Here is a 27,875-nt window from a genome sequence, read left to right on the forward strand (position 1 = left end):
ACCCCGCTCCTGCCTCAGAGCGGGGAGAGCTGACACCTGCCAGGCAGGCACCTGCCAGCCTGGGCCCTGGCAGTGGGGAGCACACGGAGCTGCTGGGGAGGGCAGGGCCTGGGCTGGGTGGGAGCTTCCCAGGCTGGCAGGGCTGTGTAACTACTCATGCTCCTCCCTGCTGTGTCCCCGCACACGCTGCCTGTCAGGAAGATCCCCATGGGACTCCCAGTCTAGGAAGCAGAGGAGGTAAGGCACGTTTGCCCTCCGTGCTCTAAGCACAGCTGCCTGTTTTTTTTTTTTTGCTACCTCTTTTAAACTGTTTTATAAAGTGCTTTGTATTTATTGTGATTCAAAAGAAACAAGAGGAAACTGCTGTCTGGCTCTGACACATGGGCCATGGTTCCCTGAAGAGCAGTGCTGGAACCCAGCCTCTGCTTTCTCACCCCTGACTAAACTGCAATAGAAACAGACTGTAAATCTCAGCAAAGGAAAGAGAGTCTATTCTTTGGATTTGTGGGTTTTTTCTCATTTTTACCAGCTATGAAAATGGCTGAGCTTAGTTGCTGGCCACTCTGAGATGCTTTTCTTCTGCTCCATCCATCTGCTTCAATCACATGGTGACTGGAAAAAAAAATTATCCAGTTCACAAAGCATCGAAGATTAAAAAATCAGTGTGGGTAACAAGTGTGTGGCAGGCAGCAGTGCCACAGAGCATTGGGCACATTCACTAATGAGGGTAGCTGTAGCTTGGGATTTAGGGCAGCAGTGACCTCTCCCAGGAGGTTTTGGGCAGCAGAGGTGGTGAGGCTGGGGACAGGTGTGGGGCTGTGTGACAGGACTGGGCTGGGAAAATTCCTGAGATATTCTACAGAAAAGAAATAATTTGCCCTCTCCTTTTCTTTTTCTTTAACGTTTTTTGACAGTGAAATACTTGGTTCCCCCCTTTGATTTCTGGGGCTCTGTAATGTGTTGCAAATTCCTCACTGGATTGGTTATTAGTATTTTTTTAAATCTATGTATGTTGGATTAACTCTTTTCATTACAGCATTAAAAGGTGTAACTGGAGCCAGGAAAGCAGCTCTTTTGGAGGGCCAGTGCCTGTATCTGTCCAGGGTCATGGAGAACCCCCCTCCACCTCTCTGCTGAGCCACTGGTTGAGTTTGTGTCAGTCCTGGCAACCAGGCTCAGACTGAGTTTTCTGTGCCTAAAGTTCTTTCTTGCTTGGCTCCACTTGCCTTGGCATCATCCTCTGAGGGCTGAGGCCCCTGTGCATCCCTGCCTCTCCCAGGGGAGTGCTGCTCTGAGCCCCTGCAGCAGGAGCTGCAGTCCCTGGAGCCTGCCTTCAGCTTCACCCCTAGGTTTGTGTGTTGCTGTTGGCGGATTTGTGTTTAGCTTGCTGGAAATAATGGTTAAACACTGATGGGAGGGGAAGCTTATAAAGAGTGTTTTGCTTTGGCTCTCTTAAAAAGCAAAACAAAAGCCAAAGGCTTTTAAAAAATGTATTGGTTTTAAAGTTACAAAGGAAAGATGTGTTAGAGATGAGGAAAGAACAAATCAAAGCTTCTGAAACTTGCTGTGGAGAAAGCATAAGATGTTTTGTTTGAAGATGAACAGAAAGCTGAAATCAGCAAAAACTCCCCCTCCCCACAGCACAGATGCTTCAGGTTGGTTCTTCTAGGTTGGCACACCGCTGGAAAAAAAGCAAATCCATTCTTTCCCTTCTTGGGGCTCCAGGTTCCTGGCACTTAAATTTTACCATCTTGTAGTGACTTTGATCCCTGGAGACTCCTTAGGTGCCTTAGAAATCAAGAATGTAAATCTGGGCTTATCTGCCTCACAGGTGTCACTGAGGCTGGGTGGGCCAGGGGGCCAGTGTGGTGCCACCCTCTTGGTGGCAGCTGGGAAGGTTGGGAATCATCTGCTGATCCAGTAAGGATTATAAAACCTTTAGTGCCTATATTGACACCATTTGCAGGGATGTTTTGTGCTTCCAGCCCTGGAAGCCCAGTGGCAAATTTAACCCCCATTTCTCCCCTTTTCCTGTGGAGATAAGATGGTCCTTGAGGTCTCTTTCAACCCAAACCAAGCCAACCCATTCCGTGGTTCTGAGGCAACACAGACCTTCCAGACCTGATCCAAGTCCCAGAGCTGAGCAAGGGCAGGACGTTGCTGTGACCAGACCCTGTGGTGATGGGCACACTGGTGCTAGGCAGAGGCAGACAGTGTCACAGCCTGTGCCTGCTCTCTGCCTCAGTCTGTGCCTGTGTTTATAGACCTGTGGAATTCCTGTGAGCCTGGGAGCTGAATTCCCTTGGATGTGCCAAAGGGTGCTTGAGAGTCTGGCTGCCAGTGATCAGGTCCTGAATTACAGGCGGGTGGGGAGCAGTGCTGGAGCTGCTCTGGACACCAGGCACCAGTTGCTGGAGGCACCCAAGTGGGTGCTGCCAATGGATGTGTCACACCCCTCCCTGCCCCTGGGGACAGCTGTGCAGAGCACAGGAGCCAGCTCGTCCCCTGTGGGAGAGGAGATGCTGGTACTGCTGCAAAGGCTGGCAGAAGATCCTTTCCCCCTGTGAGAAGCAGTAGGATCCCAGCCCTGCCCAGGCAAAGCCTGGCCCCTCTGGCTCCCAGCCTGGAGGCCACAGGCAGGGCCAGCCCTGCAATGGGGCTCAGCATCCTCCCTCCACACACATGGCAGGAAAGCACAGCCCTGCTGCACTCTGCTTATGGACAGCAGTGTCACGGCCCTGCTCCACAGGCTTTGGGGATGGGCAGGGGAACTGACTATAAAACCAGGAAAAATGGTCAGACTCCTCTTGGTGCCACGCAGGGCTCTGCAGGAGGCGCCTTTGGTGTCAGCAGGAGACTCTCCCTGGCCTGGGACTGCTCTTGGCAAGGCATCTGGGAAGTGCCTCTAAGGCAAGAAAACAAGCACTTGCCAGCTACAGAACTGGACAGATCAAGAAGTCAAGATTTTGCATTCCAACTATCTATAGGAAATAGGGTTTTTTTATTATTTCAAGTTTTCATAAAAATCCATAATTATTGAAATCAAAGTTACAGAAGAAAGTTCGTAACTTTTTTATTGATTTTATTTCTTTTTTCTTTCTTTATTCCCACCCCCCCATGTTGTTTTTCCCCTCTCAGAGTTATATCTGACACCAGAGTCCATCAGACAAAGTCCTTACAAACACAGGAGTCCTGAAGACATCGGCTGAATGTTTTCCTGGTATAAAGAAGAAGAGGAGGAGGAGGTGGTGACAGTGCAGGCGCAGTGGGTTTGGACAGGGGCAGAGGGCACGGTGGAAGGAGAGAGGTCGGTATGTTTGTAGCAATGTTTGTTAATTATTTTTTATTTGTTCATTTGTTCTTTTTTAAAAAAAAACAAAACAGAACAACACCATTATTATTTGCAAATTGTTGCCTGGTTAAATCATTTTCATATTGAACTTGCGTGGCGCGTCGGCAGAGCTGATGCCCGCGTCGGACTTCCGTGGCACGTACTCAATTTCAATATTGTGCTTGGTGTTGCCTTTCCCACGGCTCCACAGGAAGAGGAGCACCAGACAGAAGAGCACGACGCCCAGGAAGGAGATGAAGCCCATGGTGGTGGCGATGATGAGAGTCTTGATGTCAAAGGGGAAAGGCACGGTGGCGCGCGTGCTGTTGGCATCGCTCTCGTTGGGCTGGTTGGAGATGAACGCGAAGGTCTTGTTGGGCTGGTGGGGCCAGTCTGGGGAGTAGCTGCGCACGTGCAGGTGGGCCAGCATGGTGTCGTTGCCACCCGCGTTGCTGGCGATGCATAGGTAGGTGCCGTTGTCCTGGATCTGGGCGTAGCGCACCTCCAGCGTGCCGTCAGGGAAGACAGTGAGCCGCCCGTTGGTTTTGGTAGAGATGAGGTGCTTCCGGGGAGACAGCCACATGATGGTGGGTGGCGGGTCCCCGTCTGCCCGGCACACAAAATGCACCGTGTGGCCTTCGTCCACGAAGATCTGCTGAGGTTTGCGGTCCCGTATTCGTGCTCGGCGGCAGGTGAAGTAGTTGGGCAGGAGGACGTCAGGGAAGTCCTTGAACTCCTTGCCCTGGACGAACTCAGGGGTGGAGCAGGTGGGCTGCTGCTTGTTGAAGTTCAACCTCCATCGGCGCCGGAAAACCCAGAGCAGCCGACAGTCGCAGGCCAAGGGGTTGTTGTCGAGGATGAGCGTCTCCAGGTTGCCCACCGAGTGGAAAGCTGACTCCTCCAGGGTGGTCAGCAGGTTCCCTGACACGTTCAGGATGCGCAGGTAATTGAGGCCACGGAAGGCAAAGGGCTCGACCGTGGTGAGCTGCCCTCCCACCAGCTGGATCTCCTGGAGCCTGAGCAGGTCATGAAGCATTGAGCCCTCGATGGTGACGATGGGGTTGTAGGACAGGTTCAGGAACCGGAGGTAAACCAGGTGCCTCACCGACACGTACGGGATGGACGTCAGGTTGCAGTGGGTGATGGACAAGGAGGTCAGGTTCAATCCATAGAGGCAGTTGGATGTCATAGTATCCAGGTAGGGCCAGTGGGAGATCTCGAGGACCTTGAGCCGGTAGAGCCTCTTGAAAGAGTAATCCCGGATGGTGTTGATGTTCAGATGGCGCAGCCGCAGCACGATCAAGCCATGAAGGTGGGACAGGGCCTCCGTAGGGATGGAGGTCAGGTTGCATTTCTCCAGGGTCAGCTGCTCCAGGCTGTTGAGGCCACTGAAAGCCCGGTGGGAGATGTAGACAAGGTCGTTGTCCCCCACCTCCAAAGACTTCAGGTTGTACAAGTCCTGGAACATGTAGTCTAGGAGGATCACAATTTTGTTCTCACTAATGTCTAGCTTGGTAAGGTTGCTGAGTCCAGTAAACACCCCCAAAGGGATCAGCTTGAGTCTGTTACTCCTGAGCCCCAGCGTCCTGAGGTTGAAGAGGTTGTTGAAAGCCCCAGGTTCAATGGCACTGATAATGTTCTCGTTTAGCTCCAGCTCCTCCAGGTGAGGGTAGTTGGCAAATTCATCCTGGTTGAGCGTCTTGATGCGGTTCTTGCCCAAGTCCAGCAGCCTGGTCTCGGTGGGGATCCCCTCTGGCACGACCATGAATCGCTTGCGGTGGCACAGGACGGCGCGCTCCTGGGCAGAGCACTCGCAGCGCGGCGGGCAGCCTGTGGCGGAGCCGGACAGGATGGATCCCAGCATCAGGAGGAGAATCGGCTGCCAGCAGGCCAGGATTGGGCTGCGCATACTCGCCTCCCCAGCTACCATCCTATCTCTCACCTGCAGGTAACAGTGGGAGACAAACAGCAAGGGGCACGTGAGCAAACAATGGGCACGGCCAAGCCAGAAGGTTTGGTGTCCTGGCAGAGGTGACAGAAAGGCAAAAGGCACCACTGATACACACAGAGGGTCTAATTTTCCAGTTTAAATCCAGCCCTGTGGCTTCAAGACCCTGTCTCCTCCCCATTCCCTGGCTTTCCACTTGATGATTGAACGTGCACAGACTTTTGAGTGGAAAGCCTTGAGGAATCTGTGTCAGGCAGCTTCCTCTGCTTCTTAAAAAAATAATTTAATATGAAACACATCTATCTACATCCTATTTTAAGCTCTTGAAATTATTTTGTTCCCTGTAGATGGAGCCTGAATATAAAGGTTGCTTTGCAAACAGAGGAGCTGAGCACAGGATGGAGCATCTGAGGGAACCCCACTTGGGGTGAGGAACACCAACAGCTCAGTGGGAGCCAGCTCCCTCCCTCTGTGCTCCTCCATGCCTCAGCTGCTCTCAGTGCATCCCCAGGGCCAGTTCCTTGCCTCCCACCATGCCAGCCTGCAAGGGCAGACCCAAACCATTCCCCCACAGAAGCAGCAACTGCACAGACACTGCCTATGGAGCAAGCTGTAGCCTCAAGTCAGGTCCAGGGGGGCTCTGGGATAATGCGGGGGCTGCCTGGTGTCAGCTGGGAAAGACACAGCCTCCTGCTGATGTCCCTGGGGAGGGCTGGGAGGCCTCCCTGGGGCTCATGGTCTGGCTTGTGCCCCAGCCCGGAGCCATCCCAGCCCAGCAGAAGTGGATGCTCCCTGTCACACTGCCTTTGTTGCATTTATTTCCTTGTTCAGGCTGTTATGAGGAATCAAATCATATCAATATTGCAAATTAGATCTTCGGCTACTGCAGCCCGTGTTTATATCTATTGTTATGTTACTCTCTGCACTGCTCCCACTAATGCTATTTATGGCTATTGCTGAACACACCCAATCCATTACTTCCATTGGCTCCGTTTGTATCCATCACTGTGTATCCTGTCCATTACTTTCCCTGCTCTAGCACTATTTATGGGGCTGGTACACATTCTGTGCATTCTTGCCATTGCATCTGCTCATATTCATCATTTCATACAGATATATGACCCAAGAATCACTTTTGTTCCCAAAAAAATATTCAAATTTTCTTTGTAAGATACAAGGATGGGAGATGATGGACTGGCCATAAAAATGTCCACCAGCACCATTTTGGAAACCAGCAGCCCCAGCACAGCCAGGGAGGCTGTGAGGGCCTGGAGTGTCCCCACAGGAACCCTCTGTGGTTTCCTCCCATTTACTGTCCTCTTCCACCCCCCACCTTCCCTGCACCCTCTGCCCTGGGGCTGCTCAGTGGGGCTCACACTGAACACATCACCCCAAAGTGAAGGGGTGCAGGGATGGAGCTCCCCTGCCAGTGCTGCCGAGCTCCCTCCTGCTGGCCCTGGGCCAGCACGTCCCAGTCCAGTGGAAACATTTCCAGTGAGAGTGCCTGGGCCCCAGCCAGGCTGCAAAGAGCCATTTGCTGGGTATTTACAATCCATCATCTCCATGTCATCACCTCCCTGGTGCTGGGCAGCAGTACAGATACGAGCGGGGCTGCTGCTGCCACTGCCACGGCGCTGGCTGGGGCTGGGGCTGGGGCTGCTGCACTGGAGCCAGGCTGGCCCAGGGTTGGCACGGCCCCGGCTGGGGCTGGGCTCGCAGTGGGTGCCTGTGCCACCCCTCCCCATGGCCAGGACCTCGCGGGCACTGCGCTCCCACCACAGTCTTGTTACTGAGCCCTGGCTTGCCTGCAGCCTTTTATCTCAGAAACCAATTCCTGCTCCTCGCAGCCGTGCTGGGAAAGCCATCAAACACAGCAAAACACGGCGTGCAAAACAAAATACAGTCTGAGGGGCTTAATTATAGCAGAACTGAAAACACTCAGCTCATTACGAGTGCCAGGCACCAGCCTCTTTTGTGTGCCGGGCCGAAAGCTCCACTCTGCCTGCATGTGCTGCCCCGTTCTGGTCTCTGCTGGGCATGGGGAGGGGGCAGAGCCCAACCCTGCAGACCAACTTCCCCCGGGTTCAATCCTGCCTCTCCACCAGCAGGGAGGGGATTGCACCTCCACCGCCTTTGGTCCAGTGCTGTCATCCCCGCTGCAGCTTCGGCAGAGCCAGAGCTGTGTGCTATCAGTGGGTAAAATATCAGCAGAGAGGCAATAGATGAATGGAGCAGAATCTGTGTGGCGTTACTGACAAGCACAGCCCAGAATTAAAGTCTAGATACACCTCACATGTTATTAGTTCTCAGCTAAATTTAAATCCGTGATAAATACAATCCCTGACAAAAACATCCGTAATCTTAATAGCCAGAGTCACAGAGGAGCTTTGGGAGAAAGACAATAAATAAGCTGGAAAATTCTGAGCTAAGATGAGCTTTAAATCACTTCTGGCTCCCATTTACCTCTGCCTGATTCGGAGAGAAATAGTTGTGCCTCAAGGTGATGTGGATATTAAGAGATGCCCTTCTAAAAACGACTCGAACTGTGATTTTTGTGTGAGCTGTGGGCCAACAATGCATGCATGGCTTTACAGCCCCTGAGCACCTGCTACCTGCAGGACGGGCTTTCCACAAAGCCCTCCCAGATCTACTCTGAGGAAGACCCTGAAACACGGCCGAGCCCCTCTCCAGGGTGTGGGCCATGGCCCAGCAGGAGCTGCCAGGCAGGAGCAGAGGATGGGGCCGTGGCTGCGATGCTCAGCCCAGCCCGCGAGAGCTGCAGCCGTGGGCATGAGCGTGGTTCTCCTTCCTCAAGCACAAGAAAAAGAATCAACAAAAAAAAAGCAGCAGCTTTTTTGCAGCACCAGCCACCAGATTCGCTGCCTTTAGGCGACAAGCAAACCCAGTGCAAGCCAAAGCCAAACTCATGCTCAGAGCCGTGACAGGCACTGACCCCTGTCCTCACCAGCTGCTGCCCAGGGCTGAGGTCTCCCTCCTCAGACCTTTCCCGCGGGAAGGTGTCGGCCTCGGCCCAAGAGGTGCAGATGGATGCACCGGAGCGGTGCCGTGGTGCTAAATACAGCAGGGCCTGCCCAGAGTCCCTGCCTGGGCTCAGTGCTGCGGGGGAAGATGCCACTCTGGGCCTGTGCCTGGAAATGCAGCCTGGGGCCAGCCTGAAGCGCTGATGTACGTGGGGGTTGCTCCAGTGCGACTGGCACAGGCTGCCCTGGTGTGGGAGGGACAGCCCCAGGAAAGCCAAACTTGGGTGTTGACCCAAAAGGGAGCCCAGGCTCTGTGTGTGCTCCTGAGGATGCCCCAAGGGGCAGGCAGCCGGCTGGCCATGCCCACCACTGTCACTGCTGTCCCTGGGCTGTCCCCTGCTCCCCACCCCGCCGAGTAGGGAGCGATCTGCTGTGCTGACAGTGAGCGAGCAGGAGGCAAAAATCCCCGAGTCAGCTCTAAGCCCACCTGGCAGCCATAAATTACAGGGCGGGAGATGTTCACCCTTGAACCAGATGCTTCTGAGCGCATCGAGCGACAACAGGCAATTTAGGACAAAGCAAGCCATATCCCAGCAGGGAGGGGAGCCCACAGGGCTCTGGGGGCTCAGTGTCCCCACCCTGTCCCTGCAGGAGCCAACCTGGTGCTCCCGGCTGGGCACAGGCTGAGCTGGACTCAGCAGTGCTGGGCATCCTCACTGGGCTGCAGTGTGGGGGTGAGTTCAGCCATGGGCCCATGCCATCTCTGCCCTGATGGCTTTGTAGGAAGCCAACAGACACAGCTCCCCAAGTCCATGCTCCTGTCTCCTCTAAGCTGCTCCAGCTAAATCAAATTTTATTGAACTTGACTACATTTTAGAGACAAAGACTCCAGGTTTACAAATAAATATTTAACAACCTTTCCTGCTGCTAGAGGAGTTTCTTATCCAGACCCCGGGCTCTGCACTGTTTCTGTAGCAATCTGCAAAGCAGCAAAACAAAGGGAGCCGCTTTAATTTACCAAACACATTTGTGCCCATTTCCTCCTCTCGTTATTTCCCCTGTGTCCAGCATACATTTATGGCCCCTTTAGCTTTGTCTCTCCCTCCTCTCCATCCCATCTGCTCCCTCCTCTTTTCCCACACAGTCCCAGAGTGCAGGCACTGGCAGTAATTGCCCTTCTCCCCCCTGCTCAGGGATGGGCAGCAATGGGTGGGAGCACCAAGCAGAAGGGGTGGTTGCCCTTCTGGAATCACTGTGCTTCACACGGAGAAGAAGAAATCAAAAAGGGAGAGCATGAAGTGATGCCTGAGTGCTGCCAGGGCGGGCTGGTGGGCACAGCACTGGCCTGGGCAATGGAGACCTGCCACCACACTCCTCTTGGCCTTCATTAATGGATGGGCTGCTAACAAAGGGTTCAGGGCTGTCCTGTGTCCTGGCTCGGCCCCAAATCATCCGGGAGCAGCACAGGAGGGTGAAAGAATGGGTGAGAAACAGGCAGAAGATGAGAAGGACCCCTCAGGGTGATGGGGACACACGAGGCACAAGGCAGTGAGCCAAGGCAGGTCAGCCAGAGGAGTGCCCACCCCAAGCCCTACCAGCCACCAGCTGCCAGGGTCACTGCTCCCCTTCCCACAGGAAGGCACAGCTCTCCAGCAGGGAGCTCCTGCTCAGCCCCCTGGAGTATCTGCTTTCAGCAGCTCCGAGGTGGGAGCCTGGAATAGGTGTGACGCAACCTGATCTGCTCTGGCAGCTGCTCTGAAGCTGTAAAAGAGCATGGAGAGTATTGAAGATGCAAATTCCCTTCCGGCACTGACACCGCCCAGCTGGCACCAGATTTCGGCCATGGCTGGCCCACGGGAGCGCCCTGGAAAGGCATTTCCTCATGGAAACAGGCTCTGCCACCCAAAATGTGGTGTCACCAGCACCACACTCAGTCAGGAAAGCACCAAGCCAGTGGGAAATAAAAGCAGAAAAAACAGATGCCCAAGGGAGGAGAAGAGCTCTAACATGGGCTGAGGAATGCTGCTAAGGGGAGGCTTTGGCCCAGCTGTCTGCTGGTTTAAATCTGGGCTGTGCATCTACCTGACCCCACACAGGGACAGCTATCTACAGTGGAGGGACAACCAGCAGTGGCCCAGAGCCAGCCTGGAGAGTGGTTTTCGGGTGGGTTATTGGAGCAGGATGATGGGAACAAGATCCTGGTTGTGGCTGCAGGATGCTGAAGCTCAGAGCAGTTTTTGCTGAGGCTGTTTCTTGTTGCAATCACATCTGTGCAAGAGCTCCTCACCCTCCTCATACCTTTGCGCCTTTTCTCTCTTTGGCTGCACATGCCTCAGCACCCCATCAGCACAGAAAACATCCTGACAAGGGATCAATAAGTAGTTGCAAAGGCAGCTGTGGATGTCAGAGGATGTAAAGCCCTGAGCCAGCACAAGATAAACAAGGGGGGCGAGGGTGCAGTGCAGAGTGGAGCTGGGTTTAGGGCCAGCCGTGCTCCCCTGCTTGTGGGCAGAGGTGGCCAGGACATGGACCGGTCACTGCTGCCACAGCCACTGCCTGAACTGGTGGCTCAGCACTTCCCAGGTCAGGTGAGCCTGGAGAAGGCTCATTTTTTATTACCTGTGAGAGCCAAAGAGCAGGGGGTTGCGTTTGCCAAGGAAATAGCTCCCAAGGGTTGGCTGGAGACTTCTAGGGCTGGGTCAGAAAGAGATGGCTGGAGCCTGGTAGGCACTGGGAAAGGACATGCACGATTTGAATGGGGATTCTCCTTCTTCTTCCTTTATTTTGGCAAATTTCCTTGGGATTGCTGTCTCTGTGGATATGGGCTGGGTCACCAGGATGTTTTAAGTGCTCACTGAAGGCACCCAGCTCAACTTGCACTCTGATCAGTGAGCACTGGGTACAGGAGGCTCCAGTGTGGCATGAGGGTCTCCCCAGATGGTTCTTCTTCCCTGTCTGTAGCTGGGAAAGGGGGATGGAAAAATGCCCCAGGCTCTTCTCAGGGCAATGGAAACACTTGCCCTGAAGAGGTGAAAGGAAGTCCAAGGAGTGTGTCTGCTGGGAGAGCCGTGACATTGCAAAGGCATCCTCTGCAACGTGCCCATGGCCCAAACGCCTTCTGTGCTTCCTTGAGCTCCCCTGAGCCGCTCCAAGGGCCTGCCCAGGGAGGCAGTGCTGGTGCTGGAGGATGGGCACAGCCCGGGCTGCAGCCATCCTTGCCAGCAGCTCCGGCGCTGCCGGGTGCCCTGCGTGCCTCAGCACACGGCCCCGGTGCTGCTGAATCAGCCAAAGCCCAGCTGCAGCGAGCCTGAGCTGGACCCTGTGTGCAGGGCAGCACAGCTCCTGACATGGCACAAAAGTGGCTGGAGCAAAGTCACCCCGCTGCCAGAGCGCCTCTCCTCCCGGCCAGGTGCAGATGGCAGCGCTGTGTGGGCTTGCCTTGGGGGCTGGGCTGGTGGCAGGGGCTTCCTGCTCCCCCAGACCCAGGCTCCAGCCATGGCAGTGTCCCATCAGCCAGGAGGACACAGCCCTGCCAGGCTGAGGCACCGCTCCCAGCCACCCACAAACCACACCTGGGGGCACCAGGAAAGCAGCTCCGTCCTATTGCTCCCTGCCTGGGAACACCCAATCCCCTCCAGCTAACAAAAGGCATCCTGTGGCTCTACAGCTCCCCAGAGCTCTGCTCGGTGCCCAGAGAAGGGCTGGGGCACCAGCAGCTCCAGCAGCAGAAACCCAGGGCTAACAGATAGGGCTGGGGGAGCCCCACCAGTGCCTCCTGCCCTCATTTACCCAGGGCTGTCTCAGCAGGACAGCAAATGCCAAACCAGCCCAACATCCTGGTCCCAAGGACCATCCAAGAACAGCGCTGAGGCTCTGGGCTGTGACCCCCTCTAAATGCCACCACTGCAAACCACTGTGTCCCTGCTGCATCCCTGGCACTGCTCAAAGGTTGAAACCCCACATCAAAGCCCCAAAGGCTGGGGAACAGCTGGTCCAGCGATCAGTCACATTCCTTACATTTAGATTAAGCTAAGACTGTACTTACAGCATCACTTCTGTTCCCAGGCCACATCCCTTGAATCCCTCTACGACCAGCACAAGATACCAAGAAAAGTACAAGGGCTCCTCTGGAGCACTGCGTTTTCCCTGGAAACCTTTGGGATAGTGGCAAGAGAACTTCAAAGGACATAGGACATAAAGCCGTCAGCTTTGCTGACCTCAGGGAAACCTGCTGATTTACCCCTCTTTAGGACCAGCCCTGGTATTTTTATACTGCTGCCTAAAATAAGTGGCCTCAGAAGCCTTTGGGAGAAGCCAAGTGCAGCCCAGCCCGGCAGAGCCAGCTCTGGGATCACCCAGCAGTGGGACGAGTGGCAAGGTGGAGGGACTGTGTGTGCCGTGCTGCCAGGGCTCCCTCCAGCATCGGTGGCATCAGTAGAGCTGTGCTTGCTCCACGCCCCACAGGGACACGGGGCAGAGCAGGGAGCCGGGAGCACAGCTCTGCTCCAAGGCACTGTGGGAGATGGAAGCCCCAGTTTGCTCCATGCACCTCATTTCCCAACTCCTTCCTGCAAGCCAGATCTCTCCCTCTCCCCCTTCTCCCAGTTATTATTAAGTTTTGTTCACATAATCACAAATTTCGTGCCGCAGGAATTTCCAGAGAGTGAAATGGAAAAAAAAAGGGAGGCAAAGAAAGCATGAGCAATAGCAAGTGCAGAGGGAAGATTCCTCTTCCCAAGCTTGTTTTCTCTGGGCTGGTTTTACATGTATAATTCCTTTTTCTTTCCCCCTTTCTCACTTGTTTGATTTTTGCATTATTTATGGCTTGTCTTCAGGGCCTGTATTTGCTGTTATTGTTTCATTCAACAATAAAATGGATTAGATAAAAACAAACTGTGCCGAGCTGTGGCTGAGCCCGCCCTTCCTGCATCCAGCTGAACCCACACAGCTGGGCAGAGCGGGCGAGGGGCTGCCAGCCCTTCCCAGCCCAAATCCCGCAGGAAGGGCAGTGCTGAGGGATGTGCCTGGACAGGGTTTGGGCTGACAGAAATCCTTGGCAGGTATGGGGCTGTGCAAGGCACTGTCATGCCCATGGTAAGGGGTGTCAGTGTCAGCACAGTGGCAGCCTCAGCCATGCCATTCCTCAGCCTCTCCAGGACATGCTGAGCCCGTGGGCATGAAAAAAAGGAGGGGCTCTCCATGGGGACGGAGTGGCTCCCCCCTGCCCTCAAAAGAAGGCAGTGATGGGGGGGTTTGCTGTGTTTTGCTGGAGCTGAATGCAATGCTTTCTGCCCCTTCCTCCTCTCCCAGCACTGGATAATGACACGGAGCCTGCGCTCTGGGCTGTACGTGAGAACAAAAGTAATCACGGGGAAATCCAGAGCATCGGAATGCAATCGGAAATGCACGGGCAGGGTTTGCATTTCGCTGCCGCTTCGGTGCCGTTTCCATTGAAAAGGATAAACAGGCTGAGCACAAATCAGTTTAATGGCAGCACCTAATGGCAGCGCAATTCTGCGGTTCCCAGAGCAAACCGTAGCTCAGGCCCCAAGTGGCAGGGAGCTGCCAGCTCTGTGGGACGGCCACCCATGGCACAGCCACCCTGGCCATCCATGGCACAGCCACCCACGGCACAGCCACCCACGGCACAGCCACCCACGACACAGCCACCCACGGCACAGCCACCCACGGCACAGCCACCCACGACACAGCCACCCACGGCACAGCCACCCACGGCACAGCCACCCACGACACAGCCACCCACGGCACAGCCACCCATGGCACAGCCACCCACAGCACAGCCACCCACGGCACAGCCACCCATGGCACAGCCACCCATGGCACAGCCACCCACGGCACAGCCACCCATGGCACAGCCACCCATGGCACAGCCACCCACGGCACAGCCACCCATGGCACAGCCACCCACGGCACAGCCACCCTGGCCACCCACGGCACAGCCACCCATGGCACAGCCACCCACAGCACAGCCCCAGACAAGCACTGGGGGCCCCCCGGGACTGCCCACCCTGGGCAGCAGCACTGGGTCTGGTCCACAGCACAAGGAGACTGGTGTCCCTCTCCAGCCCATGGACTGTTGTCTGCCCAATGCCCAGAAGAAAGAGGTGTCCCTGTGGGTGTCCCTCACATCCCTGAAATCCTCGGAGCCACGGGGAGCCTGTGGAGTGCTGTGCCCTGCTCTGTGCTACAGCACACAAAGCACTGGCCAGCAGAACAAGGCACCAGGCCAGTGCTTGCTGTGGTGCCTCTCCGGCTCCTCAGGCTCACATTCTGGGTAGTCCAGATGGAAATGGCTCTCTGTGACTATTCCCAGTCCAAAGGAGGGATGGAGAAAGGCTGGCTTTGGGTACGGGAGGGAGAGGTTTGGCTGCTGGAGGGTGGGAAGTGCCTCTGGAATGCTCAGGCTTTGCTCACCACCCCCAGGTTGCCTCTGAGGTCTAAATCAGTTGTTTCCCATTTCACACTCGACATCTCAAATCCAAACAAAGAGCTGAAAGAATGGATCACGTCAAAATATTTCTGCTTCGCCCTCCTACAAGAATTCCCCATCAGAGACCAATCCAATTAAGGTGCAGGTTATGAAATTAACCATAATTACCAGAGTGATATTTAATGTTTTGCATTCTGATGAAGAAACAGAATGGAAATGACAAAAAAATTAGTAATTGTGGGTCCTCCTGATATAAAGAGCAGCATAGGGTGGGGAGGGGAAGGGTTGCCAGGGAAGCGAGGTGTGTGTGGGGTGGCCGGGGCTGGGCTGCATCAGGAGCCAAGGGCAGGGCTGGGTACTCAGGGGCAGCTCCCTCAGGGAGCCGTGGCCAGCCTGTCCCCAGAGCACAGGGCAGCCCAGACTGATGGCAACCACAGGCATTTTGCCATTTGAGCATCCCTTGGACAATGCTGGACCGCAGGAATCATGTCCTGGAAGGCACAGAGCAGTCCTGCACCTCCTCACTCTGCCCCTGCTCCCTCCTCCAGCTCACCCAAGGACTGTCCCCACCTCAGGACAATGACTCCAGCCCTGAGACAAAGGACACGAGTGCTCCAAAGGGGAAAGCCTTTGGCCTCTGCCAGGACACTCCTGTGGGGCCCAGGAGAGGAATGCTCATGGTACACGTCCATTGCAGGGTGCCGAGGCACTGACCAGCTTGCAGAGACATGTAAATAAAATGCTGGAAAAATCCGTGCAGGATAGTTAAACAGAACCATTTCTGTGCTTAACCATGAGAATGAGCAAAACGAAGCCAAGCTCCCCAGCCCCTGTGACAGGGACACGGACCTGCTGCCCAGCCTGATCCTTGCTCAGGTAGGAGATGCTGTTGGAGGGGTACAGGCCTGGGAGGAGCAAGGGATGGTGCCCAAGGTGTTGCAGAGGCCAGAGGGAGGATGGAGCCACTGATGGGGCTCACGGCAGGGCTCCCCCAACACGGCCATGCTCACCAATACACTCCATGCATCCCAGGCAGGCCCAGGGAGGTCCCGTTGGCCATTCCTGATTGCTGCTCCTGAAAGGTGGGAATCACCCAGGATTCACCCCAGATTGGGGTCTCTGCTCAAGGCTGGGCACTCCCCCCACTGTCCCCCCTTCCCAAGGCAGACTGGTGTCACCTCCTGCCCCCAGGGGTGGAGGAAGCCGCACCCTCCCTGCCCAGGCTGAAGGGGAGGTGACAGTGTCACTCTCCGTGACATTTATCAGCATTTATTCAATTGCCCGGGTCAAGCTGACAATTAACGCTGCTCAGACACAGCCACCTCTGTGTGATCCAGCTTTCTCCTGGTGACAAGGGGACAGAGGCCACACCATGCTGCTGACAGTGCCTGGGGGCTGGGGGAACACTGGGAAGGGTCTGGCTGGTGTTTGTCCCCTTCCCCAAGCAAGCCCCATTCCCAGACACCCCTGTCCCCCTCAGTGTCACACATGCCCTGGCACTGCCAACAGGCAGCAGGTTCAGACAGCCACCAGCACTGGCTGTGAGTGAGGCGTGTCCCCAGGCATGGTCACAGGGACACACAGCAGAGACAGAGATCTCTCTCCCCACAGCCATGCCCTGCCAAAAGCTCCCATTTTTACCCTCTTGAATGGAAAGAAAGTGGAAAAAATTGACTAAGAAGAAAATTGAGGTCATGGCCTTCCATTTCTTTCTCCCTTTGTTTTTCTTGGGTTGTTTGATTTGACTTAAGCATTTGGAGCCCTTTTCTCTCTCATCCCAGCCTTCTCTGCTACCTGAAGAGCTCTTCTGGCTCTTTTCCCACCAAAAGCCATTTCTGTTCATGGTAGGACAAACCCTGCTCGAGGTTCAGCAGAGAACAGAGGAGAGCTGCTGACTCAGTCACTGGGTGTGTTGGAGACCAAACACCCAGCCTGGCCAAGCTTTGGTTGTGTTTTCCACCCGAATGTTCACAGAGGTGTCCTCACTGCCAACTCTGCCTCCAAGGACAGGGTCCCACCAAACAGCAGCACCCAGTGGTCACCCAACATACCTCATCAAGCCCCAACAGGTTGTGTTGTGTTTTATAGCTCAGCAACTGTAATTACACTATAATTGTGGTGTTATTATAAAGTGGTTTATCAACCCCTGAATTAAAGTCAGAGGATTTTACACTTGTCACTTACATGGAGCAGCACTAACTTCAGCGGTGCTACTGTGGCTGTGTGAAGCAGGACACTAAAGAAAACAGAAGTCCTTCAGTGATGCTGTTAACCTTCCAGGAAACGGTGGTAATTAGAGGTATCACACAGTAATTACATTACAGGTGTAGAGTAACTGCAGCACAGTACAGTGTTACAGTGGTACAGCCATTTGTTTAGTAATTAATCCATCCACAAGAAGGCCTGAAAAACCTGATGCTTCCCCAGGAGCTGTAAAAGCAGCTCCATTGTCTCCTCCTGTCACCTCCTGCCTGTCCCATGAGACCCAGCGAGAGCTGGGGCTGCCTGGACACTGGAGCAGGCAGATGCTATGGGGAGAACTCTCTGAGGGAAGATGTGGAGGCTTTAGCCCAGCGACACATTTCTCTTTTGGCCTTGCTCATCCTCTGAGAGCTCCAGAGGCCCCTCTCCTCCATGCATTCAGCACCGCACCAGTGGGATCCAGGAAGGGGCAAGGAGCAAGGAGCAGGCACAGCCAGCCCAGACTCGTCCTCCTGCCATGCCCCAGCCCACTCTGCTGGACGGGCAGAGGGCTGAGCGGAGCTTTGGCACCGGGAGAGGGAGCTGAGCTGCCCCTCTGCCCCTGGGACAGGCACGGCTGTTCTGCCATCTGCCTCTGCAAGAGGCCCAGGACAGGCACAAAGCGTGCTCTGGGGAACAGACAGGGAAGAAACAGGGGGAAGAAAGGTTTGGGCAGCGATGCTGGCTGGGATAGCTGGGGTTGGGGTGGGGAAGGGCTGGGATAGCTGGGGTTGGGGTGAGGAAGGGCTGGGATAGCTGGGGTTGGGGTGAGGAAGGGCTGGGATAGGTGCTGTGGGGTGGAGAAGGGCTGGACAGCAGCTGTAAGGTAGGAATGGGCTGGGGCAGCTGTCATGGGGTGGGGATGGGCTGGAATAGCTGCTGTGAGGTAGGGATGGGCTGGGATAGGGGCTGGGATAGGGGCTGGGATAGGGGCTGGGATAAGAGCTGGGATAAGAGCTGGGATAGGGGCTGGGATAGAGGCTGGGATAGAGGCTGGGATAGGGGCTGGGATAGCTGCCTTTGGGTGGGGAGGGGCTGGGATAGGGGCTGGGATAGGGGCTGGGATAGGGGCTGGGATAGGGGCTGGGATAGCTGCCTTTGGGTGGGCTGGGAGAGCTGCCTTTGGGTGGGGACGAGCTGGGCAGTCCTGTATGGTCCGTGCAGTCCCCGTGCCGGAGGAGATGGCCGGAGGCACAGCCACGCTGCTGCTCCACAGCCGTCTGTCTGTCTCCAGCGTGCGTGAAGGTCAGGTCAGGGCTGCTGCGGGGTTCAGAGGAGTGAGGAGAGGGTTAAGGCTGGCAGGAGGGCTGGGATGGGGCTGTGGAACGGATATCATTGCAGAGCCACAGCTGGGCTCCGGGAGTGGTGCAGAGAAAGGGGAGATGGAGGGAGATCCATGGAGTGGGGTTCTTCCTGGGAATGCCTGAACGTCCCCCCGCGAGTCAAGACCCCGGAGAGCACCAGGGCTGTCGCACCGATCCCCTGCTGCCGGCCAGCGGCGACAGTCGCTTGCTGGAAAGGGCGTTTGCTGGGAGGGACCGCGGATGGCGACGGCTGGGGCGGCAGCCGGGGCAGGGACAGGCAGGGAGAGGCAGCAGAGCCTCGGCGACGCCAACCAGCCCGAGGAGTCCCGGTCCCACCAGTGCCCACGCTCACCCACTGTCCCTCTCTCCTCGTGCAAATCACTTTCGCGGCACCAACACTTCCATCCCTTGTCGGAGGCGGCATCTCCAGCACCTGGATCGAGCCGTGCCTCTACCTGTCACTGGGGCTATTTATACACCCAAGTGCAAGGTGAAAAATCCAATAACCTACACACAGTAACGGAGACAACGAGCACCGGCACCGCCCGGGAGGGCTCCCACAGCCCTTCTGCCAAGCAGGTTCCTGGGCATCCTAGCAATCCCCACTGCCCTGGGGAGCTCCTTTAACATCAACCAATTCCTTTTTCTGCCAGACACAAACCGAGGGCAGAGCCCGCACCGGCAGCCTGACCCTGGCCCAGCATCTCCGGTTCTCTGGCTCGGCTCCTGGCTCCAGGGTGTGGGGCTGAGCCCAGAGCCCCCAGAGCCCTCCCAGAGCCTGAGGAGTCACCCCACTCGGCATTAACTCCCCACGTCCCCGACTCACCTATCTCCAGGCTGGGGGGACTGGTGACAGAGAGGTGAACCCCTGCCCTGGAAAACACCCCTTCCCCATGGCTCCTGCCTCCTGTCTGGCCGCTCAGTGCTGGAGAGCTCTCCTTGCCCGTCTTTAACCCTTAATGCCTCTGCTTTGGGGATGGGCAGAGGAACAATTCCTCCTCTTGAGTTAACCCTTGCTGGGCAGGAGATGGGCACAGCCAGCTTCAGGCTGATCCCGGCTCCCCTGCCGGTCCCGGAGGGTAGCGCTGTCCAGACCAGCCGTTCCCTACCTGAACAAGGCATCTGCTCCAGGCCGGCCAATCCACCCGGGAGCTACCGGGAGAAGAGGAGGATGCTCCCCATCAGGATACAGCCTCGGTCCCGCCGAGCCCCAGCCCCCTCGCTGGGACCCTGGCCCCAACCCCCGGCCCCGCCTGGTTCGTGGCTCCCGCAGGAGCTGCGCCGAGGCTGCGGGAACGGTGCGGAGGTGCGGGGAGAAGACGGGCAGAGGGGAGCGCCCGGGCAGAGCGGAGCGGGGCGGCGGCAGCATCCGCACCGGCGGGGCTGGAGGGCGGCAGCTCCCCGAAGCACACGGCTCTCCCCCGGGCACGCACCAAGTTCCCAGCCCAGCGCCCTGCGCACCGGCGCGGGTCCGGCCCCGGGGCAGCGCGGCGGCGCCGTACCGGGGCCACAGAGCCCCCACCCCGCTCCCCGCCCCGCCGCTCCCGCCAGCCCCGTTCCCCGCTCCGGTCCCCCGTCCCGCTTACCCGCATCTCATCCTCGCCGGCGATCTCCTTCGGTCAGAAATGGCATCTCCCCCGGCCCCCCCGCCAAACCTCCACCTGCAGTAGCGCAGCTCCCCCTCTCCGCAGCGACAGCACGAGCGGCGGCGGCGGCGCTCCCGGGGCCGGGCCGCCCCCCAGTCCCGCGCCCGGGGGAGGGAGGGCCGGGCCGGGCCGGGCTCGGGACCCCGCCGGGGCCGCCCTAGGGCCGCGCGGCCGGCGGCTCCCTGCCCTCCGCGCCCGGGCGGCCGGCGGCGCTTCGGGGCGGCGGCATCGCCCCCGCGGGCGGGCGGGCGGCTGGCTCGGCCCGGGCTCCGCACGCCCGCTCCGCCGGCCGGGTCTGCCGCGGCGGGGCCGGGCTGGGTGCCGCCGGCCCCCGCCTCCCCTCCGGGAGGAGCCGGCGGCGGGCGCGGGGCGGTGCGCGGAGCGGCGGGCACGGCAGCGGCGGCCGCGGCCGGTCCCTCCTCCCGCCGCCGCCCCCGCTCCGCGCGGGGGGTGCGGGTCCCCGGGGCTGCGGGGCGGGGGGAGCGGGGACGGCTCCTCCGCGAACCGGGGCCGCTCCACGAACGGACCCCGGAGCCCCCGCCCCGCCGCCGGTCCAGCCTCGCTGCCCGCACAGGACGGACCCACGGAGCTCTGCCCGTCACCGCTGCGGCGGTGCCCAGCCCTGCCCGCGCCCGCCGAGAGGCGATGCCGGGCTGCCCTGGGGATCCCGGAGGGTCCGTCCTACAGCAGCCACCTCAGCACAGCGTTCTACTCCTCTTTACACCGTCCCCCCCACCCCGGCACATAGGAGGGAAAGGGCTGCGGTGACGGGACGCCTCCGAGGACAAGTCCGGGACCTGGTGATCCCAAAGACCCCCTCGGAGGGCCCGGCACATGCCGAGCTTGTGGCCCTTCATTCAGGACTACGTGCAGGACTCCCGAGCACTGCCCACCGCGTCCCCTTTCCATAATGGACACTCTCGATCGAGCAGCATTAGGTTTGCCCAGCGCTGGCTCTCGCAGCTGAGGCCGATTTCTCCATCAGTAATGGACACAGACTTTACTTGTAATGTGCACTTTCCCCTCCTGCTTCCTCTCGGCTGGGCTCTCCTGGGGTGCCTCTACCCAGCTGTCCCTGGCTGCCGGCCAAGGCAGGGGCACAGGGCCCTCTGCACACGCACGGCTGGGGCCTCTCCATCGGCTCCGTGAGCGTTCCCTTGAACTGCTCTCTCAGCCCGTGGGAGATTTTGAGCTGCCCCCGGCCTCTCCTGTGCGATGGCCTCCCCCAGCCTGGCACGGAGCACGACGGAGGCCGTCCCCAGCTCACGGCTCTGCGGTGGGGTACGGGCAAGCCACGGGGAGCCCCTGTGGCACTCGGGCAGAGGCTGCTGCCTCCCCGGAGCCCCATTATCCTCCTGCCTGGCACAGGCGAGATCTGAGCAGGGCAGGAATAAACAAAGGGTGGGCACGGTGAACTCGCCAGCTGAGGGCTGAATCACTCCAGCTCTCTCTCCCGCTCTGCCCACTCCTCGGCTCCCACGGGCACGGACCCAGCAGGTGAGAGTCCCTGCGTGGGCCTGGGCACCGCATCCTCGTGGCAACACACACCGTGGGGTGACACGCGTGTGAGCCTGCACGGGCTCTGCTCCGGCCGTCAAGGAAACTCAGCCTGGCCCTCTCAGTGGTCCTCAGAGCTTTACGCAGCGCGGATCGATGCCTCTTATTGTTACGGCTATGGCAGGAATGCCATCGATGTTAATAGCACTTCACAAACACAGACAAAGCCGGCAATCTGAATGCAGCCAGAAAAAAACAAACAGAGGACAAAAGACAGGCTAAGAGCTCCGAATGCCGTTTCTAATGCTTCCGACCTCCCCTCCGCCCCGTTAAAGCCCCACTGAAGTGCAGGGCTCTGCGTATTCCGTAGGAACACTCGGGAACAATTCCTGGAATTAGTGTGTGAGGGGGGAAATGTCACCTCAGCCCTTCCACAAAGACACGGCAAGTACGCCATGCACGCAGCGCTGGTGGTGTGTGAGTGATGCTATGCACTGCCTGGAAGCAGGGGGCCTTCCAAGACCGTCTTTCCCACCTCGGCTCCGCCGGCCATCCCCGCCCTGGGAGCGCCGAGTGGCACAGGGCGGGGGACTGGGCGTGCAGGAGCGGGGACGAGCTTTTGGGCTAAGATGGCATCCGGGCACACCTCTGCTATAGAACAGTCCTGTGCAAACTCTGCCTTTTGGGTGCCCTCAGCGTGTGATTCCCTTCCCTGGAAGTGCCCAGAGCCAGCTTAGGTGGGGCCCTGAGCAACCTGGTCTAAGTGGAAGGTGTCCCTGCTCAGAGCAGGAGTTTGAGACCTCCTCCAATGCAAACCGTTCTACAGCTCCACGATTTTGGACCGGGGTGGAGGGACCAGGGGCAGCAGGAGAGGTGGGGGCAGCACGGGTGCCCCAGGAATGGCAGCGAGGCACAGCCCTGGTTTGCTTTGACAGTGACACTGTGCATTTTGGCCAGCGGTGGGGAGAGGCGATGGGAAGGATGGAGAGTGCAGGGAGAAAAAAGCATCACCTAAAACCTGCTCTCTCAGCTGGAGCCCCCAGGCCCTTGCCCACAGTACCAGAGTGTAAGAGGGGCCAGTACAGCCAACCTGCCCAAGGAGAAGCACAGCCATTTGGGTTTTTCTCTCTTTAACTCAGCCGAACTCATGGGCAATTCTTCCTCACCCCAACAGCCTCAAGGACACTTTGGACAAAGGCAGATCTTGGCAGCAATGACCCCTGCTGATCTCTGCTGGAGGAACTGCACTATCCCCTGCTCGGAGCCAGTAGCCAAAGGCTCCCATGTTTCTGCATTTATTGACCCGTGGTGAGCTTACTGTTAATGTCCCTGAGGTGTTGTAGCATGGGTGACACTGTGCTGGGGACAGCCAGAAGCACACAGTCAAATCTCCAAGCAAGCACCAAGCAAGCACTGCAAGCACCATCCCCTCCTCTCCCCACTAACAGCCTGTAGCTATGTGCAGCTGTCAGCTTTGCAGCTAACATCCCTTTTTTCCCTCTCCCATCACCTTTACTGGCCCCCCGTGTTGTAGGGACCAACTCCAGCTGTTGTGGGTCAACCCCTCGACTGGGCCAACCTCCTTTTTCCAGCATGGAGTGACCCAAAGTGCCCCAGCCTTCCAGGTGCCACTATCCTGTGCTGACCTGTGTGCAGCCCCTGGACGCTGCAGAGCAGCTTGGCTCACACGCCCTCGCTGAACATGTTCCTCTTTAAAACCTGCAGGGAACAGCAAGAACATTTGGGTGTCCATCTGCGGGGGCTCGTCCCTCAGACAGATGCTCCAGCTCTTTGCCACTGCCCTCCTCAGACGATAGCAGGCTGTGGCAGATGGTTCCCTTCTGCTGGCAGGAGGCAGGAGTTCATCCCTCTCCCAGCTCCCTCCCGGAGCGGCAGCACCTGCACAGGGAGCTGGGCAGTGGGGAGCAGCCCTGCCCCTCCAGGGACAGACCTGGAACACACTCGTCTCCCATGGTTTCAGTGCACGTGTCCAGGAATGCCGCAATAGGTCTAGAAAGGGCCGGGCCGGCAGGATGGAGGTGGATTTTAATTACTCCCATTATTATTATCATTCCTTTTCTTTCAGATTTTCACACTTTTGTTGTAACAAGCTGAGCTGAGAAAATACATGCAAATGCCAGGCAGAGATAAGATGTACCACACCTTGAAGTACTGCCAGCGCTGGCTCTGGGAGCGCCAGATCGGCTGTCTGCCCCTCCAGCCTCCTCCCCCCGGCAGCAGGAACGGGGGAGGGTCTGTCCCTGCTCTGCCCCTGCACATCCGGAGATGAGGGTGCCTCACATGTCCCCTGGGCTCGACCAGCAACCGGCTCTTCCATCCTGCCCAGTTCCAACCAGTCCCTGGAGAAGGCACCAAAAACTCCTGGCTGCTTGGGACAGGGAGGAAAGGTCACCCTGATGTCTCATGCCTTGCACAACACAGGGACACAGACCTCCCCTGCCCTCCTCAGCACTGCTGGCAGCAGGACCTGTTCCTGAGGAACCCTGGTTCCCGAGGAACCCTTGTTCCTGAGGAACCCTTGCTCCTGAGGATGGCTGTTCCACCGGGCCCCTGCGGATGCAGCCAGGGAGAAATGTGCTCCAGATCACGTTCTCCCTTGGAGGTGGTGACATTTCAGGGTGTGTGTGGGGGGAGTGGGACGAAGAGGCAAGGCAGGATATTCCTGCTCCCCCATCCCCACGGCCATCTGGATGTGTGCTGATGCCTCCTCACAGCAGGCTGAGTCAGTCCAGTGGCTTCTCATTATCAGCTGGAGGGAATCCAAATTCTGCATTGTACGGCTGCTACTCAGTGAAACTGAGGATCCTTATCAAGTATTATCATAATGCTTTCCCTCTGTACTGTCTTGTACTGCTCCCTGCTCGGGTCAGTTTATCGATTTGGAGCAGAATGATCCAAAATTTCTTTGACCATCAGCCATTCAGCTGGGACAGCAGTGGCAGGAGCCACAGAATGTCCCCCTGGACACGGGCTGGGGCTGTGAGGCCATGGAGGGGATCTCTCCAGTGTCCCCACCACAGCCTCGCGTGCTGGAGGCTGCAGGCACGTGGCTGCACCCATCCCCAGCTCTCTGCACAACTGAAAGCGAGGTGAGAGGTAGGAGATGCTGTGCTCGTGCCTTGCACATCTCAAATCATGACATGACCTCCATGGAGCTCTGGATAACAGGGATAAAGAGGAGAAAAAAGCCTTTCAGTAGGCCCCCTCAAGCCAGTACTGCTGAAGATTGGGATAAGATGCTGATACACAGGGTCTGCCCCAGCTCAGCTCATCCATGTCTCTGCTAGGGCACTGTCACCACCCCGACCCATCTGAATTCTGGGTGTGAAAACGAGGCCTTTTTGTGCAATGTTCTGGAATGGAGAGAGGCCACATGTCCTCATGTCAGCCTGAGTCAAGCACTGATAGCTTGACTGCTCTGTCAAGCAGCCCAAACACGCAGCGTGAAGGGCTGAGGGAAAAGGCTCCATTAAGTTCTTAAGCCCATTGACACATATATAGAAGGTATTAATAATATCAAGCACCTCAGTGCCTATTGTAGCCCACGTTCAGGAGATGAAAGATAATTTCTGGGACAAGGAATTTATGACAGTGACAGCTTTTTAACAGCTTGGTGTAAGAATAGGAGCTGCACAACAGGACAAAGAGCAATGATTAAAGAATTTGGCACAAAGGAGAGAGGGCTTGGAGAGAGCTGTGAGTATGGAGGACAGGAGGGTCCTGTCAATTGCCCACACTGAAAAAGCAAAGGCTGTGCTGGGCATGGAGGACGGGGAGGGGATGTGGGAGCCATCCTGCTGGGGCTGACTCACAAGTACTTGGGCACTGAGAGAAAGGGGTCAAGGTGCCTGGATGGGATGAAATGGGCTCCTCACCTTAATGTTTAAAAGAAGTTTGGCCCCTGCCTGGTGAGGCGGGCTGAGATGGGGATGGCTCAGCCGGGGCTGCAGCCGTACCAGCAAGCGGCAGGGGGAGAGGCAATGCTGGGAAGCAGAGGGGGAGCTGAGCTGCACTGCTGGGCACAGGCCAGGGAGCAAACACATCAGGCAGGGAAGGGGGTCTGCCATGGGGCAGGGTAAGGAGGGAGCTCTGCTCCCTGAAGGCCAGAGCTGGAGAGGCAGAAGCAGCAGACCCAGCACCAGGACACTCTCAGGCTGTAATTATTACCAACACCCTCAGTGTTCCTTTGCACACACACGTGCTCCCCTAATGTACACTGCACATGTAAACAGCCTCCTAGTGACATTTGCATGCCCAATTACATCTGCATATAATTGATTTGCATGCACAGTTGGAGGGCGTTTAAAGCACTGGAGCCTGCTTTGCACTTTCCCACGGCCACCTCCCCGAACCCACTCCGGAAGAAAGGCACCTCCTGCTGGGGCCAGACCCCCCCCCAGCCCCACAGGGCTGGCTCCGTTCGTGTCCCCTCCCTGCGGGGCTGTGCTGGTGGGACAGGCTCACAGCCGGGCCCTTTTCTGCATCCTGCATCTCCATCATCTGCAGCGACCCCAAACCCAACCCCAAACCCAACCCCAAACCCAACCCCAAACCCAGCCATGGCATTTGCTGTTTGCTCAGCTCCCGTTATAAGAGACTGGCACCATTCCAAAAAGGATTAAAAGCAGGGAGTGAGAAACATAAAAGCTCATGTAATTACGTGCAAAAAAGCCCCTTAATAATTTATAGAGGAGAGGGTAAATATCTTCGTGTGTTATTGAAGTGTAGCTCATTGTCCCGTCTGGCTAATACCCAGAGTACACGCATCACAGGCTTTATCCGGGAGGCTGTTTTGCCTTTAATACCTTTCATAAATTATTGAATTTATAAAGAGGAAAGCAGGTGTCATGTCACTCCTATAAACAGCTCGTTAGTTAAAGCTAACAAAGTTGGGGAGCAACAGTTTCCTCCTGGCTTGTCTACCTCCCACCTCGCTGTCTGTGCTGTCACCTGCGAGGCCACACAGACCCTGAGCTGGGGCAGGGGAGGGGTATTTGCCGAAAAAAAATCTGGCAGCAGACATATGGCCTGTGGCACCCCTGCCCTCTGCCTTTTTGAGCCCTTCTTGTGCCCTTGTGGAGGTGTGAGGATGCAGGTATGGAGAGGATCCTTTTTTCCATTCCCAGCTTGCCTGCTGCAGCATCACCACTTCAATGTCACCCGTGCTCTTCTGGGTGCAGCAATGGACCATCAGCTCCTGGGGGTACCTGGGGGTGCTCTGGGCACTGCTCCTGCCACGAGGGTGAACTCTGAGGGCAGGACAGGGCAGGAGGCAGAGATCTCTATGGCAGGAGGGCTGAGCACAGACCTGTCTCACTACAAAACCCACGCCTGTCCCATTTCCAGCAGCCGAGGGCCAGGATGAGCAGCCCAAGAGCTGCTCCTGAGCGCAGGGGATGTGTTTTCAGGCTGCCTGGGGGAAGCACAGCATCTCCCTGCTTTCTGCTGAACACGGCGGAGTGTTAGAAGGCCACCTCTAAAAACAGCAGAGGTGTGACTGAGTCAGCAGCACGTGTCTGCGCGAGGGAGTCAGTCCAAGCTCAGGAAAACCAGCATGCCAGCACGGCCACGCAGCCCCCACGGGCAGCCAGGCCCCCCCAGGCTGTGCCCCCCACCCCTGCACTGCGGGACGGAGCTGCTCAGGGAGCAGCTGCTTCGGAGGCTCTGCTTGAGCTTTCACACCCCGCAGAGAGTCACCAAACCCCCACATGCAGCCTCTCCAAATAGAATACATATGCATTAAAGAACAGCCACGGAAAGGGGAGCCATCAGAAGCATTTCAGACAGTTTGGAGCGGGTGCCAGATCTGGGTGAATAAGCTGAATGCGAAGGACCCACGCAGAAAACGCTGCGGCAGCGCCGGCATCACGACGGGCACAGCAGAGACGGGGACGCGCGAGCAGCCCAAGCTGTGACTGCCAGCACTGAGGCACGTCCGAGCCTCATGACAAATGCTGCCCCCCAAGAACACCCAGCAAGGCCTTGTGGGCATGAGGAGAGGGAACTCAAACTATTGATAATCAATTAACTCCTTCAATTACAGCAGCCTAATGAGGTAGCGCCAAGTCAGCTCTAATGAACATCAGTTTAATAGAGGCAGTTCCTCGGGCGCTGCTTTTTGACTCAATCTGTACAAGGTAGGGAACGCTGCAAAAGTATCAAGCAATTAATGTTGCTAAGCGAACATGGGCTGGCGGCTCTCCGCAGAGCCCGAGGGGGGCTCTGGTAGCCCGGGGTGTCCCTGGGCCGTGGCGGGGTCCTGCCTGTGCCCGGCTGGCAGCGCGGAGCTCGTTCATCCCGGCACGGAGCGCGCAGCTCCTGGGGATGCTGCCGGATGCGTTAGTCGCTGTGAGATGAAGCGAATGTCACCGGGCCCAGCTCGCCCCTAGAGGCTGCTATTTTTTAGGGTTTTTTGGTGACGACAGCGTAAGTGACAAAACAAATGTCACTGCCCG

The 27,875-nt window shown here is 57.2% G+C and overlaps 1 protein-coding gene and 2 long non-coding RNA genes across 6 annotated transcripts in view; 2 read left to right on the forward strand and 1 right to left on the reverse strand.

Moving 5' to 3' along the window:
• Positions 1-3,381, forward strand: part of LOC134558364 (uncharacterized) — a 45,308-nt gene extending 41,927 nt beyond the window's left edge. The window contains exon 3 of the long non-coding RNA XR_010082342.1: positions 3,139-3,381. This is a non-coding gene — a long non-coding RNA (uncharacterized LOC134558364). The remainder of the gene's footprint in view (positions 1-3,138) is intronic.
• The window catches only part of LINGO1 (leucine rich repeat and Ig domain containing 1), a 152,004-nt gene continuing 127,500 nt past the window's right edge, over positions 3,372-27,875 (reverse strand). Inside the window, exons 1-2 of one of the 4 annotated variants that reach the window (XM_063412130.1) lie at positions 19,843-19,981; positions 3,372-5,273 (exon numbers count right to left, since the gene is read on the reverse strand). In XM_063412130.1, coding sequence (XP_063268200.1) covers positions 3,420-5,273; positions 19,843-19,848 — 1,860 coding nt within the window. In that variant the 5' untranslated portion in view covers positions 19,849-19,981 and the 3' untranslated portion in view covers positions 3,372-3,419. Of the gene's footprint in view, positions 5,274-19,082; positions 19,224-19,365; positions 19,495-19,842; positions 19,982-27,875 lie in introns of those variants that run through there. The other 3 variants (XM_063412133.1, XM_063412131.1, XM_063412132.1) reach the window with 3 other exon arrangements.
• LOC134558366 (uncharacterized) lies at positions 18,017-24,203 on the forward strand. The gene is made up of 3 exons (XR_010082344.1): positions 18,017-18,197; positions 22,574-22,707; positions 23,486-24,203. It is a non-coding gene; the product is annotated as an uncharacterized LOC134558366 (long non-coding RNA).

This window comes from Prinia subflava, chromosome 15 (assembly GCF_021018805.1).
Source record: "Prinia subflava isolate CZ2003 ecotype Zambia chromosome 15, Cam_Psub_1.2, whole genome shotgun sequence".
NCBI classification, from domain to species: domain Eukaryota; kingdom Metazoa; phylum Chordata; class Aves; order Passeriformes; family Cisticolidae; genus Prinia; species Prinia subflava.